The sequence below is a fragment of the Schistocerca serialis genome, chromosome 5 (genome assembly GCF_023864345.2).
Source record: "Schistocerca serialis cubense isolate TAMUIC-IGC-003099 chromosome 5, iqSchSeri2.2, whole genome shotgun sequence".
NCBI classification, from domain to species: Eukaryota; Metazoa; Arthropoda; class Insecta; order Orthoptera; family Acrididae; genus Schistocerca; species Schistocerca serialis.
In genome coordinates this window covers 57,478,458-57,499,638 of record NC_064642.1, presented here as the reverse complement: position 1 = coordinate 57,499,638, position 21,181 = coordinate 57,478,458, and the positions used below count along the sequence as shown (strand labels likewise).

Sequence of the window (21,181 nt, the reverse complement as noted above, 5' to 3'; positions counted from 1 at the left end):
TGCCTGCTATTTCTAATCTATGGCCTTTTCAAATGGAGTACTACCCGCCTTCTCGCTCCATCTCAATGCTACCCTTTGTTGTGTATGTAGATTGTCCATTGTTAGTTGAATCTGATCTGAACTGTACACACTTCTTTTAAACATTGTTCCAGAATGAGTTGCATAAGTGTTTTGTGAGTCACACGGGTGTTTTGTAAGCAATCTTCTTTATAGACAGCATTTTCTCTGTGTTGTATTGATGAACAGAAGTCTGCCAACTGATTTACCTGTGATTGAGTCTATGCAGGAATTCCATTTCATATTACTGTAATTGTGAGTCATTAATGTTATAGTCATAGGATACCATGTTTTGTGTTTGGTGAACACATTTTAAATTTCTTTACTTTTAGAGCAAGTTGTCAATCTTAGTGCCATTTTAATATCTTTTCAAGATCTAACTGTAAATGTTTGCACCTTTCTTTCAGGTGCAATCATTACGTTATAGATAACTACATCACCAACAAAAACTCAGAGGTTACTGTTAATATTGTCTGTCAGATCATTAATTACAACATGAACAGCAAGGGTGTCAGCACTCTTCTCTGGGGCACAGTTGAAGTACCAATGATTTTCCATCTAAGATAAAATCCTACAGTCTCCCTACTGAGGTATCCCCAACCTACTTTTATTTGATACCCCAGTGATGTTGTGGTGCTGCGTCAAATGCTTTTCAGAAGTCAGAAAATATTGCACCCACCAGATTGTTTTGATCTATAGTGTTCAGGATGCCACATGAGGTGGTTCAATGAGACCTATGTTGCCAGAATCCGTGCTGTTTCTTATTGACGTGATCGTTTGGTTCATTATGTTAAGCTGCTGGCAAAGTCTCTTTTTAGTGTCTGCTGAATGTCATTTATTGATTTCTTAATGCGTTTTTTTTTTTTTTGTTTTTTTTTTTTTGTGTTTATCTGCACTCAGACATTCTCTGTTGTATTTCTTGGTCTATATTGGTTTTTAAAACACAGATTCAGTTACTCATAATTTGTACTGAAAATACTGAAGAGCATTATCCAATATCTCATAAAACTGTGGAAAAGACAACAATGTATCTAATTCAGCATGTCCATTTTTAAAGATTTTGAGGTTATCCAAACATGATGGCATGCCATCTATTAAAATTATTGCAAAAAATTTGGGACGGTGTGGAATTGAAACTAGCATGATAAGACTGCACTTTCAAAGGCAAGGAAATTCCAGTTTTTACTTTTGCTGGTAATAATGCAAACATTTTAATGAAGACCTCAAAGTATGGACAAAAACACTTCATGTGTTCTGCAACTTAGTCAGGAGTTTTTGTAATTGACAAGTTTAATTCTGTGGATACAGGTAACATAGAGTAGGTATTAATCATAAAAAATATGAGCTAGATACTATATAAACTAGTACAGATGCATAAATTTTGTTAATTGCAAATTACATATAGCTTTGGAAATTCTTTTTGACATTTTACAACAGATTAAGAATTTTGTGGAAAAGAAAGTCTTTTGAAAAAAATAAAACTGGTGAAATTCAGTGCCTCATGACCAGGTGGTTGATGGGTGGCACATATACACATAAGATAACTCAAAATATTATACATTTGAGTCATTTATTTACTGTCATTACTTTTATAAGATGATGATGGAGGAGGAAGAGAAAGTTATATGGTCAACAGGTTGACAAGAAATGCTTTGTAGGAACGTAAACTATTTGCGAAAAGGAAGCCCAGAATGTAAGAAGAAAATAATGAGACTGTGGGTGGGGGAAGGTTTGCATGGAGAGAAAACGAGAAAGGTTTTAAATATGTAGTTATAATGTAAATAAATTTCTTTCAATGAACACTGGTAATATGTACAGCAGTAATAAAATGACTGATGTTTTGAATCACTTCTGTAGTATGATACAGTGTCAAACATTGATCCCTTTCTTATAAAAGCGGTGTTTTGTACACTTTTCATAAATAGTCTCAAATGTGTGTACTGATTTGCTCATTGTTGCTAATTCATATCTTATGTCAAAATCCATTCTTGGAACTCCATATTTGACAGTCTCATGTGTGAGGATATTATCTTTCTGTACATGCCAGTTGCAGATACAGCTACATTTATCTCATTTAACTCTGTTGACGAGTGATGTGGAACAATGCCATTTTCTGGATTACTAACAAATTTCAATGTGGTTGCAGGATTATACAAGTCGGAAATTCTCAGCTCAGAGAGCTAAAACCATCGTGCTGGAAATAGCAAAACAGCTAATAGTATTGTAACAACAGGTCACAGACTTATCTTCTTGACATAGATCATATTGTAAACATACTGACCAAACTAGTTCATTATTCAGGAAAAGGTGGCTTTAGAAAGAGAGCAAGAGAGCGTATAAGTTCGGTTTTGAACACAGATTCTCACCTTTTGTGGTCATTGTATTACCAGTAATGTCATCCTGGCATACCTTAAGAAAGTTATCATCAGAACAAGCAAAGAATACTACTCAAATGATACATATCTGCAAACATCATCCAGCCACTGAATGTTATCCTCTGGTTATAAAAGGCAGATGTTTTCATGAAAGCGAGATATTTGCACGTAGGTCACTAGCATGCATCTTGTTTAACAACATAATGGCCGTGCAAAGATTTTCATGTCCTTGTGTGCCAGAGGGGTTTGCATGTAACAAAGCAGGTACATGATACAGTTTGTGGAGAGGGGGTGGGGGGGGGGGTGTTTTGCAGTAGGGCCATTGTGGCAGTGTGTCTTTGTTTACACTGCACACCCCATCTGGCAACTGACAACTCAACTCTGAGGTATTGCAGTTGCCAGCACTTCTCTGTAAACACTATATATTGGTATCACTTGTTTAACACAGTATAGGTTGTTTGCTTTGTGCTGTCCATAATGAACATTGGAATTGCAAAATAGCTGATACTATGTGTGCACTTAAGTGAATATCAATGCTAAATATTCGGTGTGCACCAGGAAGCACTTTTTACAGATAAATGCAGCATAATGATGCTGTTGGTAGGTGTGTCCTGATACACTATCTCTTGCTGCTGTTCTTTGTCCACAAATTTCCTTGTGATGTACACACTACTCTATACCTGAATCGGAATTAAAAACTTACTGACAGCTAGTTGTTTACAGGCCAGTTACCATGGCAACAACCAATCATAGCACGAGTTTGGCCACACCATCTCAGTGCACAGTTTAGCGATCTAGGGAGGGATGGAGCTATGCCACAAACTTTTTAAAAAATTGAAATTTTGCCGTTTCTTGTAAACTCCTGTCATCTGTTGTCTGTCATGTGAACTAGAATGATATGACGTAGTTCCCACATTTTGTGCCATAGATATTCTAAGTTTGGGAGTATGTCCTCATCAGTATTGTGAATGAGAGGAGGTACTATCCTACTTACTGATCTTGTCTGCTATGTCGGTGGCAGAGTCACCAACATAGGAATTTTAAAGATAGTTACACAATTCTATCATACAAGAAGGCTATGATGTTATTTAATTTTTGCTTTTACATCTCTCTTCTTTTATGCAAATTAAACCTAAATTGTTATTTTGCCACACTTTGTAATGTATATGATATATCATTCTTTTGGTAATGGAAGTGATATTTCTGGTGTCCCTGATGTACCGTATTTCAAAGAAACCTGGATGCTTGTGTATCATGGAACACTGAAAGTGGTTGCAACAAACATATTCATAACCCATATGAATGGAAGAGAGAAAATGTAAAGAAGAAAAATATTGGGCACCACTATTCAGTGTTAGATGAAGATTCTAAAAACATATTATTTTGTGTGTTTTACAAGCTATAAGAGGACAGCATTCGAAGTACATGCCTAAATGGTATTATTGAGTGTGAGGATTGCAGTCAAGGGTATGCTAAAAACTGTAATGATGTAGGAGTGAGTAGAAGAAAGAACTCATAAGCTTATCATGTGGTAATGGCTACTGGTACAAAGCTTAAAGTATGTTTAAAAGCTTTCTGTGACATATGCAGTTTCGTGCAAAAGACTGTCAGCAGCTAAAGAGATAAAAAATTTGTAATATTGGTGAAGATGTAGACATCTAGGCATGCTGCATATGAATAGAAGGTAAAACATGACAGTGTTATGCATAAAATAAAAACTTGATAGTGTTAGAGATGACATTAAAAAGTTTCAGAAACAGTGAAGTCATTATTCACAGAATGAAGTTACAAATAAAGTGTACATTATAAGTGTGAAAACTGTGGCTAAAATGCACCATCTGTATGAAAAAGAATGTCAAGATTCAGGAGTTTTCCCCATAAAATAAGAATGTATACTAAAGTTCTCAATGTGTGTTTGATGTAAGCTTTAAGTTACCACATACAGACACTTTGTAAAGCTTTTCAAAAGTGTGCCACTCTGAAGATGGATAATATTGCCTTGAATGTTAGGCTGTACCAGCTGAAAGTTGAAAAAACATACTTTTTATTGAGGGAACATACAAAGGCTTGTTCCAGTGATGATAGTGAATACTATATAATCACCTATGATTGGGAGTACTGTGTAATCACCTATGATTTACAACAGGCACCGCTAACACCAAAAATTGCAACAGAGACATTGTTCTACCTAAGGCTGTTGTGAGTATCCTGCATCCTGAATCATGAAAGTGGTCAGTGATCCCCTGTATGTTCACTGGAAGAAAGAGTTATTTTCCCCTCCCCCAGGCTCTTTTACTTTACAAAAGAAAAACAACGCAATGATTAATGTGTTTGATCCTCTCATTGCTAAAGGACTCTGTGATTCCATTCAACATTATTTCATTGTTTCTGAACATACCTATTTACCCAGCAATTGAGATTTTGACACGATAGAAAAGATACTTCGAAAGATAGATCATACTTTTACACCTGACCAGTGGTAGGCCTATAAAGTTTTGTAGAATGACAGAGTCAAAGACTCATTTAAGATCGGATTTCAGAAATTTTCAGCAGTTAAACAATAAAATAGTAAAGAGTGGATTTGCAGTAACTGTGCTACCTTTAATATTGGGAAAATAATTGCTCTGAAATTTTATAGACAGCCGCGCATGCTGTTTTTCAAATAAACCTATTCTGAAATAGAACAGTGGAATGAATTGGAATGCTTGAAGAAGATGCCAGGTTGTCGCTCAAAAGCTGGAAGAGAAAATCTGCTTGATGATCCTTACATAACAAAATTTCTTGAGAAATGCCATTATTCTATCCATTCAGGTGGCCTATATCACCTGTGGAGTTAAAAGACCTCATGGCAATAATGTATGATTACATTCCCCAGTTTTTCATGGTGTTTACCAAAAAATAAAATTCTCAGAAACCTTGGACAGTGGGGATACACCAGAGGATATATAAATTTGGTTTTTGTAGTTGATATGTAAGCCTCATAATATGATTAACATTCAGAAAACAATATTTAAGCGAGAATAAAACTCTGTGACACACCGGTATAAAATGTTTGGTTTTTGATACAAAAACTATACCATATATAAATATTCATAACGAATGCTTTTTTAAGTTGACATTTATATTTTTATGTATGTGGTGTGTGTTCTTTTGGACACGTTGGAAAGAACAGACATCATTGTGATCCTCCAGCCACTATGAAGAATCAGCATCAGAGGTGGGCATAAAATCTTAACTGGATCCTTCTGTCACCTACCGGACTGATATCCTGATGTAACTGAAAACTTCAGAGAGAACCTCAGTTCACTTGTACAGAGTTCCCCAATTGTACTGTAATGATTGGTGGAGCTTTTAATCACTGAACTATCAATTGGGAAAATTAGTTTTGTTAGTGGAGGGCATGATAAGACATCCTGTGAAACAGTATGAAATGCCTTCTCTGAAAACTATGTAGAACAGATAGTTCAGAACCCCACTCATGATGGAAATATATTGGATCGAATGGCTACAAATAGACCTGACCTCTTTGAGAATGTCCACATCGAAACTGGTCTCAATGCCCATGATGCCGTTGTGGCAGGCATATATATAGAGGCCCCCCCCCCCCCCCCCCCCCCACACACACACACAGGGTGAGTCACCTAACGTTACCGCTGGATATATTTCGTAAACCACATCAAATACTGACGAACCGATTCCACAGACCGAACGTGAGGAGAGGGGCTAGTGTAATTGTTTAATACAAACCATACAAAAATGCACGGAAGTATGTTTTTTAACATAAACCTACGTTTTTTTAAATGGAACCACGTTAGTTTTGTTAGCACATCTGAACATATAAACAAATATGTAATCAGTGCCGTTTGTTGCATTGTAAAATGTTAATTACATCCGGAGATATCGTAACCTAAAGTTGACGCTTGAAACCTCCGACGTTCAGACACATGAGTACACGGGACATTGTGAGAGCCGGTGGACTGAGTCAAAGTAGTGTCATGCGCATACTGCATTGTCACCCCTTTCACCCGTTTCATGTGTTGCTAAATCAGCAATTACATGGTGATGACTTTAATCATCGAGTGCAATTCTGTCAATGGGCATTAACAGAGAATGCGTTGCAGTTCTACCTGTTTACCGATGAAGCAGGTTTCACAAACCATGGGGCAGTGAATCTACGGAACATGCATTACTGGTCTGTGGACAATTCTCACTGGCTCAGACAGGTAGAGCGACAGTGACTGTGGACTGTAAATGTATGGTGCGGAATCATTGGCGACCACCTCATTGGTCCTCACTTCATTGCAGGGGCCCAAACAGTTGCAACATACATCGCGTTTCTACAGAATGATCTGCCAACGTTGCTCGAAAATGTCCCACTGGAAACGCGTCAACGTATGTGGTATCAGCATGATGGTGCACCTGCACATTCCGCAATTAATTCTAGGCTCACCCTTGACAGGATGTTCGACAGGCGTTTCATAGGACGTGGAGGACGCATAAATTGGCCAGCCCGTTCTCCTGATCTTACACCTCTGGACTTATTTCTGTGGGGTACGTTAAAGGAGAATGTGTATCGTGATGTGCCTACAACCCCAGAGGATATGAAACAACGTATTGTGGCAGCCTGTGGCGACATTACACCAGATGTACTGCGGCGTGTACGACATTCGTTATGCCAGAGATTGCAATTGTGTGCAGCAAATGATGGCCACCACATTGAACATCTATTGGCCTGACATGTCGTGACACACTCTATTCCACTCCGTAATTGAAAACGGAAACCACGTGTGTACATGTACCTCACCCCTCATGGTAATGTACATGTGCGTCAGTGAATAAGACCAATAAAAAGGTGTTAGCATGTGGATGTAATGTGCTGTTCCAGTCTCTTCTGTACCTAAGGTCCATCACCGTTCCCTTTGGATCCCTACGTAATTCAGTGCTCTCTGATACACACGATCGAACAGCGGAGGAGTGGTACTCAAGCGTCAACTTTAGGTTACAATATCTCCAGATATAATTAACATTTTACAATGCAACAAATGGCACTGATTACATATTTGTTTATATGTTCAGATGTGCTAACAAAACTAGCGCGGTTCCATTAAAAAAAAAAAACATAGGTTTGTGTTAAAAAACATACTTACGTGCATTTTTTATGGTTTGTATTAACCAATTACACTAGCCCCCCTCCTCATGTTCGGTCTGTGGAATCGATTTGTCAGTATTTGATGTGGTTTACGAAATACACCCAGCGGTAATGTTAGGTGACTCACCCTGTATATATATAAACTCTTTGCCTTTACAAATGTCTGCTTGTGTCTGTGTATGTGCGGTTGGATATGGGTGTGTGTGCGAGTGTATACCTGTCCTTTTTCCCCCTAAGGTAAGTCTTTCCGCTCCCGGGATTGGAATGACTCCTTACCCTCTCCCTTAAAACCCACATCCTTTCATCTTTCCCTCTCCTTCCCTCTTTCCTGATGAAGCAACCGTTGGTTGTGAAAGCTTGAATTTTGTGTGTATGTTTGTGTTTGTTTGTGTGTGTATCGACCTGGCAGCACTTTTGTTTGGTAAGTCACATCATCTTTGTTAATAGAGGGAAACATTCCATGTGGGAAAAATATATATAAAAACAAAGATGATGAGACTTACCAAACAAAAGCGCTGGCAGGTCGATAGACACACAAACATACACACAAAATTCAAGCTTTCGCAACCAACAGTTGCTTCATCAGGAAAGAGGGAAGGAGTGGGAAAGACGAAAGGATGTGGGTTTTAAGGGAGAGGGTGTGTGGGACAGGTATACACACACACACACACACACACACACACACACACACACACACACACACACACACACACGGATATGTGTGTGTGTGCGAGTGTGTACCTGTCCTTTTTTCCCCCTAAGGTAAGTCTTTCCGCTCCCGGGATAGGAATGACTCCTTACCCTCTCCCTTAAAACCCACATCCTTTCGTCTTTCCCTCTCCTTCCCTCTTTCCTGATGAGGCAACAGTTTGTTGCGAAAGCTTGAATTTCATGTGTATGTTTGTGTTTGTTTGTGTGTCTATCGACCTGCCAGCACTTTCGTTCGGTAAGTCACATCATCTGTGTTTTTTATAGTCTTATACCTCAATGAGGAACTTGAAACTTCCAGTACAAGGCAGGAGCATGTAGAGGAGCTATGTCTCAAGTTTAAAAGAATAGTTGGCTATGCACTGGACAGATATGTACCCAGTAGAACAGTTCATAATAGGAGGAATCTCCTTCGTGGTACAGAGACTACTGCATAATAAGTGTAAAACAAAGCTTAGGACTGTAGATAGAGAGATGCTGAATGAAACATGTTTAGCTGTCAGGAGAGCAATGCGTGATCCTTCAGCGAATATCACAGCAGAATATTGTTAAATGATCTTTCACAAAACCAAAGAAACCCTGGTTGCATGTAAAGGCTGTTAGTGGCATCAAAGTTAGTGTCCAGACTCTAGTGAATGAGACACAAACTGAAATGCTTAACTCTTGTTTTCAAATATTTCTTTACAAAGGAAAACCCAGGAGAATTGCTCAAATTTAGTCCTTGTACCACTGGAAAGATGAGTGAAATCAGTATTAGTGTCAGTGGTGTTGAGAAACAGCTGAAATCATTGAAATTGAACAAAGCTCCATGGCATGATGGAACCTCTATCAGATTCTTTATTGAACTTGTAGCTGAGTTAGCCTCTCTTGCAACTGTAATCTGTCTTAGATCGCTCAAATAAAACACCTTGCCCAGTTGGTGGAACAAAGCACAGGAGACACCTGTCTACAAGAAGGGTAGTAGAAGTTATCCGCAAAACTACTGTCCAGTATCTTTGACTTCAGTTTGTCGTAGAATCTTGGAATGTTTTCTTACCTCAAACATGAGGTAAACTGACGACCACTTTGTTATTCTGATCCCAGAATAGTGTGTTGCACTTTGGTGAATGTTACATATTCGATTGTAAAATTAATTAGTCTTGACTTAATCTGGATGGATGATTGAAGACGATGTAAATGGAAATAGTCACAAAAGTTTAGTTATGGATGAGGCAGCTGGCTGGTTGAGATTTTTTTAAAAGTTTTTTTATTTTATTTTACCGGCGAAGACAATCAACATGAGGTAAGTTATAATGCGTACCACTTCCGTGGCATTTAGTGAGCTCCAAATTTCGTCTGCAGTTAACACTAACGGCAGCTCTGCTAGCAGTGTTTGAATTAAATTGGGCAAACTTGTGGTTCGTATGTTGAGCAGTTGTCAGGTGCATGTGCTATTTGCTGCAAGGAATAAATACCTCAACTTTGGCATCTGCACCATGAGGATGGTAGAAACTTTTACAGCACCCTGGATATTTATACAATCAAAAGTTCCCTTAATAAGTCCACCTGGATTTGGTAGAGACAGGCTGTCAGGGAGTACAAACACCTTTACAATTGGAATTGCTAAGGAAACTAACCAACCTAAATGCTCCTACAAGAAAGAGAACACATCCAGTAAGCTCAAGTGTTGTGGTAGATTATGTAAAGAGAAGAGAGAACATTTTGGAAGATGTCACTGGGATTACATGTCATTCTGAAAATGATGAATACATGGCTAGTCCCTGCTTATGGCAAAAGAAGAAAACAACAAATACATCATTGGGCTTCAGCTTTACAACACTCCTCACATTTGCACATATTGTTCTCATCTCTAAAGATCATTGAATGCTCAACATAACCGATTACTGGAAGAATGAGAAAAATGTAGGAGTGGCAGAAGTGTTGGATATTAGATAACTGCCAGGAAAATGCTATCATTTTTACCCTCACTTTCAGTAAGTCAGTGCTTCATGAGTATATTAAAACATGATTAAACCGCCTTAAGATTTGACATGTTCGTTCAGTCTTGAACTATACCATCTGTCAACAAAGTTGCTCATGAACATGGAGCAACGCATTTCCACCTCATGGGCTAATATAACAACGAAAATAATCAATTGCTGATAATATAATGTAAATGGACAGATAAAAAATCTAGTCGCCTAGCGGTGGCAGGGGAATACACACACAAAAGGATTTAACTCTTACAAGCTTTCAGAGCCACTGGCTTCTTATCCTGGCAGAAGTGTTGAAGGGGAAGGAAGAGGGTGAAGGAAAAGGAGTGAGAGGTTTAGGGAAGGGGGTACAGTTCGAAAAGTCACCCAGATCCCCAAGTCACGGAGTTCAGAAAAGTCACCCAGAACCCCAGGTCAGGGGAGACTTACCAGACGGGATGAGAAGGAAACACTGATTGAGTGTTGGGGGCTGCCTTTTTTTTCGGTTTGGAGTAATAGAAATCGTGGGAGTGGCAAAAATGAGAGGCAGAGGGTGGAAAAAGATAGAAAACCGGAAGAAAAGCAGGGAAAAAAATCAGAAAAATTGGTTAACAAGAGGCAATGAGTGGGAGAGAACTTCTCGCCACAAGAGTGGTCTATATGATCCGAAAAAATGATTGGAAAAAAGCCCCCAACAATCAGTCTTTCCTTCTCATCCCATCCGGTAAGTCTCCCCTGACCGCCGGTCGCGGTGGTCTAGTGGTTCTAGGCACGCAGTCCGGAACCGCGGGACTGCTACGGTCGCAGGTTCGAATCCTGCCTCGGGCATGGATGTGTGTGATGTTCTTAGGTTAGTTAGGTTTAAGTAGTTCTAAGTTCTAGGGGACTGATGACCACAGAAGTTAAGTCCCATAGTGCTCAGAGCCATTTGAACCATCTCCCCTGACCGGGGGTTCTGGGTGATTTTCTGAACTGTACCCCTTTCCCTAAACATCTCCACTTCTTTTCCTTCACCCACTTCCTTCCCCTTCACCCACTTCCTTCCCCTTCAACCCTTCTAACAGAAGAAGGAACCACTGGCTCTGTAAGCTGGTAGATGTTAAATCCTTTTGAGTATGTTCCCCTGCCGCTGCTTGGTGAATAGATATTTTGTGTGTCCATTTACATTATATTTCCGTCTCATATTTATACAAATTACTGAGTGAGGTGTCAAGTTACAAGCAAGGTTGCCCTGTGTTTAATAAGGTAGAGCTAACACGCGAATTAAGATTGCCCAACAAGTGATTGTGTCATGAGATAAAGAAGGTGTACAAGGCACTAAAGCTTCCATGTTTAGTCATTTGAAAAATTTAAAGACTGAAGGTGGGAGAACAAATATTTAGGATAATAAGAGTTATCTTTGAACTATGAACATGTTTATTATGGTCGAAGAGCTCCCGCAAGCAACCTTACAACCTGATCTAGAATCTCTTGTGACAATGAAGGAGTAACAAGGATCATTGCACCCTGATCTATACTTACTTGACTACTCTGCAATTCACACTTAAATTCTTGTCAGATCATTCTCTGAACTACCTTCAGACTATTTCGCTACCGTTCCCCACTCTTAACAGCGTGTAGGAAAACTGAATACTTAAATCTTTCTGTTTGAGTTCTGGTTTCTGTTATTTTATTATGATGATCATTTCTCCCTATGCACATTGGTGACAATAAAATATTTTCACATTTAGAGGAGGAAGTTGGTGACTGAAATTTCGTGAAAAGATCATGCCACAACAAAAATGCTTTTGTTTAAGTGAGTGCCAGTCCAACTCACTTATCATATCCATGACACTCTCTGTCCTATTCCGTGATGATGCAAAACCCATGCTTGTGAGGGAATGATTGTCTAGACTACATTTGGGGAGTATCTGTTCAATAGGTGCACACACCCTTCAAAGGTTTGTTGTGTGATAGTAGCTATTGCACATGTTCAGGTCATAATTATATCTTGCTTGTTGACAACTTGAAGACTATATTTCCATTTTAACATATATTTGTTTTGTATTAACTGGAATGCTGTAAATTTGATTCCTTTTTTTGTTATCATTTCATTGTAGTCATTGAGCTCACCATCCATCCTTGATACTCTTGAGTGTATATTTTTCTACTTCATATTGTTAGGAATGTTTGGATTAAAGTGTTTAATGAAGAATTTACTGGTATTCAGCATTCTCTGTTTCTTCTTTCAGTTGCCTCAGTTTACCTGTTTGCATTGTGACAGATGACAAGTTCAAGTTAGTATTACTGTACAACAGAGAGAAAGAGAGAGAGAGAGAAATTTTTCTGTTTATTAAGATGTTGTGTGTTTTTAAGGACTTGCTTCGGCCTCTGCACTTACCGCTGTGCAGATCAAAATGGAAGGCCAAGAAAATCCTGAAACCATATCGGATATACAGAATTACCTGGAAACATTCAATAAAGAAATCCAAGGAGGAGAACAAACTGTTCAACATGTTACAGGTACCATAAACATAGTATTTTCAGTCTCTGTAGTCAAAAGTGTCCCTAAGGGAGCTGTAGAATTTAGCCAATGAGCTATGAATTGTAACCCCTTAATATATTGATTTTTATACAAATTATATTCCAAAAAATAATATTTTTTATTAATGATATATGTCCTATAATGAATGACATTACATGTAGACCTGTAAAGTAGCTTTTAAAGCTCAAAATAATGAGTTACAAATTTTCAACAATCACCATTAATAGTATCTGGAGTATACTCATGCACCGATCTGTGACTAAAGTATCCTGAAACATAGTCATTTTTTAGTTTCTGCGTGTATGTGAAATTAAACCATATGTTCCACAATGGTTTTCTGTGAATTGAATTGAAATCTTGGAGGAGCGGTGTGGAGTACAAGACTTCACTTTCTTTCCTTCTCACCCCATCCTGTAAGTCAAGCCTGACCCAGCGTTCTGGGTGACTTTTCCAAATCCTCCCCATTTCCTAAACTTCACCAGTCCTTTTTCCTTCTCCTGTCTTCTTTCCCTTTCAACCCTTCTGCTGGAAGAAGGAGCCATTGGCTCCGAAAGCTCGCAAATTTCTATATCTATATATGGTGTTCTCGTGCTGCTGCTTGGTGAAAGGATTTTGTATCTGTCACATTATAGAAACATTATTAAATAGTGGAAGCAGCATTTAATATAAAGTAGATGATATGAACTGCAGACTTGAATAATCTTGGATCTGAAAGTAATTTAAGAAATAAATCATGTACAGTATGTTTCTCATTGCACTGCAACATTGCAGTTGTGGTTGCAGAAAGCTAGAAAATGTGAATGTTCTAATGAGTAATTTTAACAATTCTTCCAGTGTAACATGATGTCATTGGCAGACATTTTGCCAAGGTTGTTTTGACTACACTGCAAAAGTTTCACTGGGAAGTCCTTACACATTCTCCATGCAGTTCCTGCCTCTCCCCATGTGATTTCCATATTTTTGGGAGCACTGAAGAATGACATTCATGGCCATTGGTTTGATTTAGATGAAGAGGTGCTCTCCTGGACACTGTCATGGTTCCATAGGCAACCGTAAACTTTTTCTGCAGTGGGATAAATGTATGATCAATTATGATGATTGCTTTTGGAATAATAAACAGTCTACTTACTTTTTTCCATCTGTATGGTTTTCATTTGACTGCCACGTATGGTTCTTTATTAACTTCTGTAAATTTCTTCAGGAGATATTCATAAGTGGACTGTGTTATATTCTTTTAATATGTTAAATTCCTTTTCCTTTTGTGTTAGAGAAACCTCCAGATTTACTACTGAACACTCAACAGATAATTTTTTCCATCACTATTTTGTATTTCTTCAAGAACTTTAATTTGCAAGACATATATCTTCTCTTGTGCATAAGTGAATCTTTTCAGTTGTTCTCTATTACATGCCGTACACATGTACAGCATTACTACTAATTGTTATGTAATTAAGATTATTTTCATGGTCAGATAACACTTGCATTCTGTGCATAAATTCCCCCTTAACAATCTTTCTGGAGCACATATTAAGTATGGAATGATAATATGATAATGACCTATACCACATCAATGTGTGGAGCACAGTCACATGTAACAGAAAACAGCATTCACAATCAAGATACATTCTTTTTCAGTAGCCTTACCCTGTCCCCTCTTTCACTGTGATTACAGATTGCAAAAGCAGTATGAAGTCATAGTTGATGTTTGTTTTTTCCATCCTAGATGTTATATTTGGAATAATCTCACCTTATGAACTGTTTTCAGCTGAAGTAGTTACCACTGAAGAAAATGCCGAGGAGGGAACTTATTTTGTGGACCAGTCAGGTCATTACTATTATCAAGCAAATGGTGATCAGCAGCCAGTTATGACAGTTGTATCAGGTCAGCAAGTTCTCATTTTTCTTCTTTGTGTAATAATATTCTTATTTTGATTTGGTTTCACTCAAACATGTATTTAATACATTTATTGTGCCACACATACTGATACTCACTTATTGCAGAGACATCAGCAGAAGTAACAGATGGGGCTTCAGAAGCAACATATGTAACTATGCCTCAGGAGAGTACTCATGTTGAAGAAACCATTACAGGGTTGGAGTCATCTCAGGAGGTACAGTTAAATTATACTACTTCTCAGCACTTTTCACCTTACAGAGTATTTCATCTTATTGATAGAAAAACTATGGTAGATGGTGATGCTAAAGATATGTAAGTCCACATTTAACATGTGTGCAGTTGATGGTGATAGAAAATGACAGCGAATTAACCTCCCAGTAGCTGCCGAAAGGTCTACATCTACATCTACATTTATACTCCGCAAGCCACCCAACGGTGTGTGGCGGAGGGCACTTTACGTGCCACTGTCATTACCTCCCTCGTCGTGTACGGTTCGTGGGAAGAACGACTGCCAGAAAGCCTCCGTGTGCGCTCGAATCGCTCTGATTTTACATTCGTGATCTCCTTGGGAGATATAAGTAGGGGGAAGCAATATATTCGATACGTCATCCAGAAACGCACCCTCTCTAAACCTGGACAGTAAGCTACACCGTGATGCAGAGCGCCTCTCTTGCAGAGTCTGCCACTTGAGTTTGCTAAACATCTCCGTAACGCTATCATGCTTACCAAATAGCCCTGTGACGAAATGCGCCGCTCTTCTTTGGATCTTCTCTATCTCCTCTGTCAACCCGACCTGGTACGGATCCCACACTGATGAGCAATACTCAAGTATAGGTCGAACGAGTGTTTTGTAAGCCATCTCCTTTGTTGATGGACTACATTTTCTAAGGACTCTCACAATGAATCTCAACCTGGCACCCGCCTTACCAACAATTAATTTTATATGATAATTCAACTTCAAATCATTCCGTACGCATACTCCCAGATATTTTACGGAAGTAACTGCTACCAGTGTTTGTTCCGCTATCATATAATCATACATTAAAGGATCCTCCTTCTTTCTATGTATTCGCAATACATTACATATGTCTATGTTAAGGGTCAGTTGCCACTCCCTGCACCATGTGCCTATCCGCTGCAGATCTTCCTGCATTTTGCTGCAATTTTCTAATGCTGCAACTTCTCTGTATGCTAGAGCATCATCTGTGAAAAGCTGCATGGAACTTCCGACACTATCTACTAGGTATTTATGTATATTGTTAAAAGCAATGGTCCCATAGCACCCCCCTGTGGCATGCCAGAGGTTACTTTAACGTCTGTAGACGTCTCTCCATTGAGAACAACATGCTGTGTTCTGTTTGCTAAAAACTCTTCAATCCAGCCACACAGCTGGGCTGATATTCCATAGGCTCTTACTTTGTTTATCAGGCGACAGTGTGGAACTGTATTGAACACCTTCCAGAAGTCAAGGAAAATGGCATCTACCTGGGAGCCTGTATCTAATATTTTCTGGGTGTCATGAACAAATAAAGCGAGCTGGGTCTCACACGATCGCTGTTTCCAGAGTCCATGTTGATTCCTGCAGAGTAGATTCTGGGTTTCCAGAAATGACATGATACATGAGCAAAATACATGTTCTAAAATTCTACAACAGATCTATGTCAGAGATCTAGGCCTATAGTTTTGCGTATCTGCTCGAAGACCCTTCTTGAAAACTGGAACTACCTGTGCTCTTTTTCCAATCATTTGGAACCTTCCATTCCTCTAGAGGCTTGCGGTACATGGCTGTTAGAAGGGTCATCGTGCAAGCACCTGCGTGGTGTTCTGTTTTGCAGGGAGAGTATTTTACAGCTTCTCTTCAGTTGTGTGCTGCCTGCTAAATAACAGAATTGCCATGTTTGCTGTTCTGAATAACAAGTTTTTGTTTTTGATGTTCTAACAGTGGAAGCAAATTGTGAATGTTAAATTAGCATGTAGCACAGGAAAGATCAACCACAATAAACAGAATAAGATGACAGTATGGCCAGAAATGTCCACCAGCGAGAAACGGGGTGAGGCAGGGCCTCAGAGAAGACAATAACAAAATGAAGAAAGAGTTCCATATTGTGAGCAATATCTGAGGTTCATCCATTAAGCTGGAAACAACTGGATAGAGACCTACAATGATTTGACTGGTGAACTTCAATACCAGCCCGAGATGACACCGATGGAGAATGATACCACACTTTGAATGACCAGGACACTGTGAGGAAGAAGTTGAAGGAGTACCCCATTGAAGAACCAATTAGAACAGTTCTTCAGAATACAATGCCAGGAGTTAAGGCCCTGCTATGTGGACTAAAATGGATATTCAATGTGAAAACAGTGCATCAAGTTCTGTTAAACTTCAGATTTAATGCCATGGCAAGACTTCACAGTCAAACAAATAAGGAGAAACCACCACTGTTTATTCTGGCTGTAGATCCATCGGAAGATGTGGCTAGTTTGAAGAAGGTAGAAGAAATCTTCAAGGTCAAGTACCTCATGGCCCTTGATGTCAAGACTGAACCCCTCCCAGCAGGATTTGACGTTAAACCACTGTGTTTTAAATGTGAAGGGTAAGGACATAGTGAAATATTACACGTGCTCCCCAGGTAATGCTAAATGAGCTGGAACGAATTGGCAGTCAGATCAGATATTGGATTTCCTGGCTGCAAACATTCAGACAAATGAAAATCAAGTTATTGTATTTAGATAAAGATAGAAAAAGTTTTTGCTTCTGGGCATCAGAAAAATTTTGCACTTAAACAAACTGTGAAAAAATAATGGTTTCCAGAACAAATGATTACTTCATTTAAGAGAAGGTTATGAAACTGAACACTTAATGGGTTGATGATGTCATCTTCAGACAGTGTAGGTACAACAGAACAGAATTAAAGGCAAATAACAGAATTGTTCCACTTCAACAGTTAAAGAGAAAAAGCCATTCCTTAAGTCACTGAGGAGAGAACTATGACATTAATAATAGGAAACAGCAGAGCAAATGAATGGTTACTCTGCACTTGGTTGGGCCTGTTTGCATTACTGTTTTTGCTGTCCTTCTCACCTCCATCATTGTGATCCTCCTCATGTTAGCACTCAGTTTATTCTCTTATAAAAGGTACACATCCTGGCATCCAACATCCGATGTCTTTAAAGGAAGTTAAATACTTTTAGCTAGCATTAATTTAGCTTCATCTACCTGGTAAGAATTAAGCTACCTACCAGCCAGCCAAACAGGTGACAGCAGCGTTAAGCCCCTACATTGGTAAATGTATGCTCTACACCTTTGTAACCAGCGCCTTATAGTGGGCTTTGATGTGGTTTCCCATTTCACCATAGTGGCAGTTGCCAATTGCCTCAGCAATGATTAACTTCCTCAAATTCACCCTCATATCTACATTCTTTCTCATTGGTGTTAACTATTATGAACAAACGGAGGCATCGCCTTGATATGCCCTCTGTGACTGGTTGTGGCAAAGTTATTCATGGAGGATTTTGAAGAGAAAGCTCTGGAAAAAGCTACATTGAAGATGACATCCTTTTTCAGGTATATTGATGACACATTTGTTGTATGGCCACATGGAAGTGAAAGGCTTCCAGGGTTTCTCCAAGATCTGAAGTCTCTGTGCCACAAGATCAAATTTGCTATGCAGGAGGAATGGAATGATGAACACCCTTTTCTGGATGCCCTAGTCAGGCATAAAGTGCACAATTGTATAGTACACAGTATGTACTGGAAAACCACCGACACTGATTTGTATTTCCATGCCTCCAGCTGCCATCATCTGTCCATGCAATGAAGGATAAAGAAAGCCTACCAAGGCTGCACAGCCACCTTAACAGCTTATTCAAGAAAATGAATGTGCGGGAAGACAAATCAGATGTGCTTCCAGACAGAAGACACAGGCCCAGCAAATAGAAAACGACGAGGAGCACGACAGTGGCGTATTTGTCATACACCGATAAAGTATCAAACAATATCACCAGAATCTTGATTCAGTGTAACATCAGATGTGTTTTCTGTCTACCCTCAAAAAGCGTACTCTGTTAGGGACAGTGAAGGATGACTTCCGGTCCATAAATGCAAAGGCAGAAACGCATACATCAGGTGGACTGTGCAGACAGTCAAAGAAAGGTAGAAGGAGCACAGGAGATGCTCTAAACTTGAACAACCAACAAAATCTGCAGTTGCAATAGTGTTATGGCAGACCTCATTGTCTTGGGTCTGTATTCTAAGTGTGTAAGTGTGGATGTTGCAATGTGAGTGACCTGATCAGTAGGTACACTCTCAGTAAAGCACGGTATCAGCACTCAGCCGACTGGAGTCACAACATCAGCCAAGAGCAACTTCCGCACACTGCGGGGGCCTCATAATCACTGAGGGGCTGAATCTCATATCCAGTACACGACAATCGCATTCCCCCATCACTCCGCCCGATGCACCATGTGATTGGGTAGTGAGGGAAGGGGTGGGTAGCAATAAGAGTATAAAGAGGGCAAGATGTAGCAAAGACATTCATTCTACAGGTATCACTTGAAGGTGCGGCAAGGTAAGCTGTTGACATATTGTGTGTTACATAAACAACTGAACCTGTCTGGACATCTGAGAGCAATAGAAACTTGATTTGCCAGGAAAGCCTGTAATATCATGTCAGCAAGTTATTGACATCTGGTAGTTTGCCCAACCTTTCATGGAACAATCTGTACACTGGGCAAGTTTTATATTTCACAAGATGGTTAGTATTCCGAATTCCAATACTGCTTACAGTGAAATTTTATTTTTCCACTGTCTTGTATAGTAAATTTCAGAATTTTATAGCAATGAGTAATTGACTTTCCAGAGGAATGTCATGGCAACTTTTTGTCTCATTTTCTAAAGTGTCAGCATGAGTGACAAGTTTACCACATTGTTTCTAATTTGTTGAAAATTAAGGAATTTAGGATTATTTCCTATTTATTTACTTAGTTTAGTGTTTGTAACCATGAGCCCTTTGTTTTGAAAGTCATAGTTTGTATCACACACTGTTCCAATTGTAACAGTGTAATAATAATAATAATAATAATAAGCAGGTAATTTTCAGTCTTTCTTAGGGTTCTTATTATTTTTTCAGTGTTTCTTCATTTTCTCCCCGAAAGACTTCTTTTGTTCCTTCTTTGGTCCACTGGTCAGTATGGTTTTGGTTCCGTCTCTGGAGTAAACTTCCATTCTTCAATTTCACTTCTGAATGTATTCATGTCTGACGAGTTTTTTACGTCAATTTTTGTTTTTGTCAAATCCTTCTTAACTTCAGTTACCCAGGGTATTGATGCTTTAAGTGATGTCACATAGTCCAATTGACGTTTTGTTAGTCTGTTTCCAGGTAATCTGTCTAGGTGTCCATAGAACTTTATTCGTCTCTTTCTGATATCAATTTCAATGTTTGATATTTTTTGTGTTGTCTCGAAGGTTTGCAGACTGTATCAATCTTGTGTCTATCGTGATCCCAGAATTTTTCTAATATCCAGACCTGTTGGTTCAATAATTTCATCAAGATACTTAGTATTTCATTCTGTTGATTTCACTATAATTTGTTTTAAGTTTCCTGATATCCAACTTGGAACACATGAATTCAGTCTTCTCAAAAGTGATTTGCAGGCAAGCCTTCTCTGCACTTTCTTTGAGGGTCTTGATTTGTTTTGCTGCTGTTCCTTTACTGTCAGTTAGAATCACTTAGTCATCTGAAAACCCTAAATATGGAATGTTCAATTTTCCTTGACCTCTTCCTAGTTTGATTGGCTTCCAAAAGTTTTGTTTTCTTAGTTCCATTTCCCATTCTTTCATTCCTTTGTCTAAAACTATGCTTAATTGTAGAGGTGAGATCCCATTTCCTGTCTTACTGCTGTTCTAAGAATGGTTCTGAAATTTCATCTATAAATTTAATTTTTTATTTGGTTTCTGTCAGTATGTGTTCAATCAGATTTCAAGTTTGGATGTATGGTTCTCATTCTTTTAGAATATTGCATAGAGATTGTTTGTTTATAGAATCATATGCTTCTTTTGCAGACTATTGGTTTCGGTGTGACTGGTTTAATTTTTAAAATAGTTTTAAGATTAAAGTTCTGTTCTGGGCATGATCTGTTTGGTCGAAAGCCTGCTTGGTATTTGAAATTGTATGTTCTAGATGTTCTTGTGCCCTCCTTAGGACACAGATGAATAGAATTTTGTAAGTGACCAGCAAAAGTGAAATGCCTCTGTACTTGTTTACATCTGATCTCTCTCCCTTTTTGCAAGTGAACATTTCCAATCGTCTGGAATATTTTCTGGCTGCCAAATTTTTTGGGTGACTTGAGTGATTTCTTTTAAGGAATTTGGACTCAGTTGAGCTTTCATTGGTTTGTTCTGGTTGTAATCATGTTTTAATCTGGGGAATCTCGTACTTGGCTGTGAGCACTTTAGAAGTTTTTGGAAATATTTGGCTAAGTCTTGACAATTTTCTTTGTTAGTTAGTCTCAGTTTTC

At 38.8% G+C, this 21,181-nt stretch overlaps 1 protein-coding gene across 10 annotated transcripts in view; it reads left to right on the top strand.

Annotated features, from left to right (window-relative positions):
* LOC126481567 (transcriptional repressor CTCFL) overlaps positions 1 to 21,181 on the top strand; it is a 138,689-nt gene that overhangs the window by 8,968 nt on the left and 108,540 nt on the right. For 9 of the 10 annotated variants that reach the window (XM_050105412.1, XM_050105417.1, XM_050105410.1 and 6 more), the window contains 3 exons: positions 12,597 to 12,743; positions 14,531 to 14,647; positions 14,767 to 14,876. In XM_050105412.1, coding sequence (XP_049961369.1) covers positions 12,597 to 12,743; positions 14,531 to 14,647; positions 14,767 to 14,876 — 374 coding nt within the window. The remainder of the gene's footprint in view (positions 1 to 12,596; positions 12,744 to 14,530; positions 14,648 to 14,766; positions 14,877 to 21,181) is intronic. The other variant, XM_050105416.1, reaches the window with a different exon arrangement.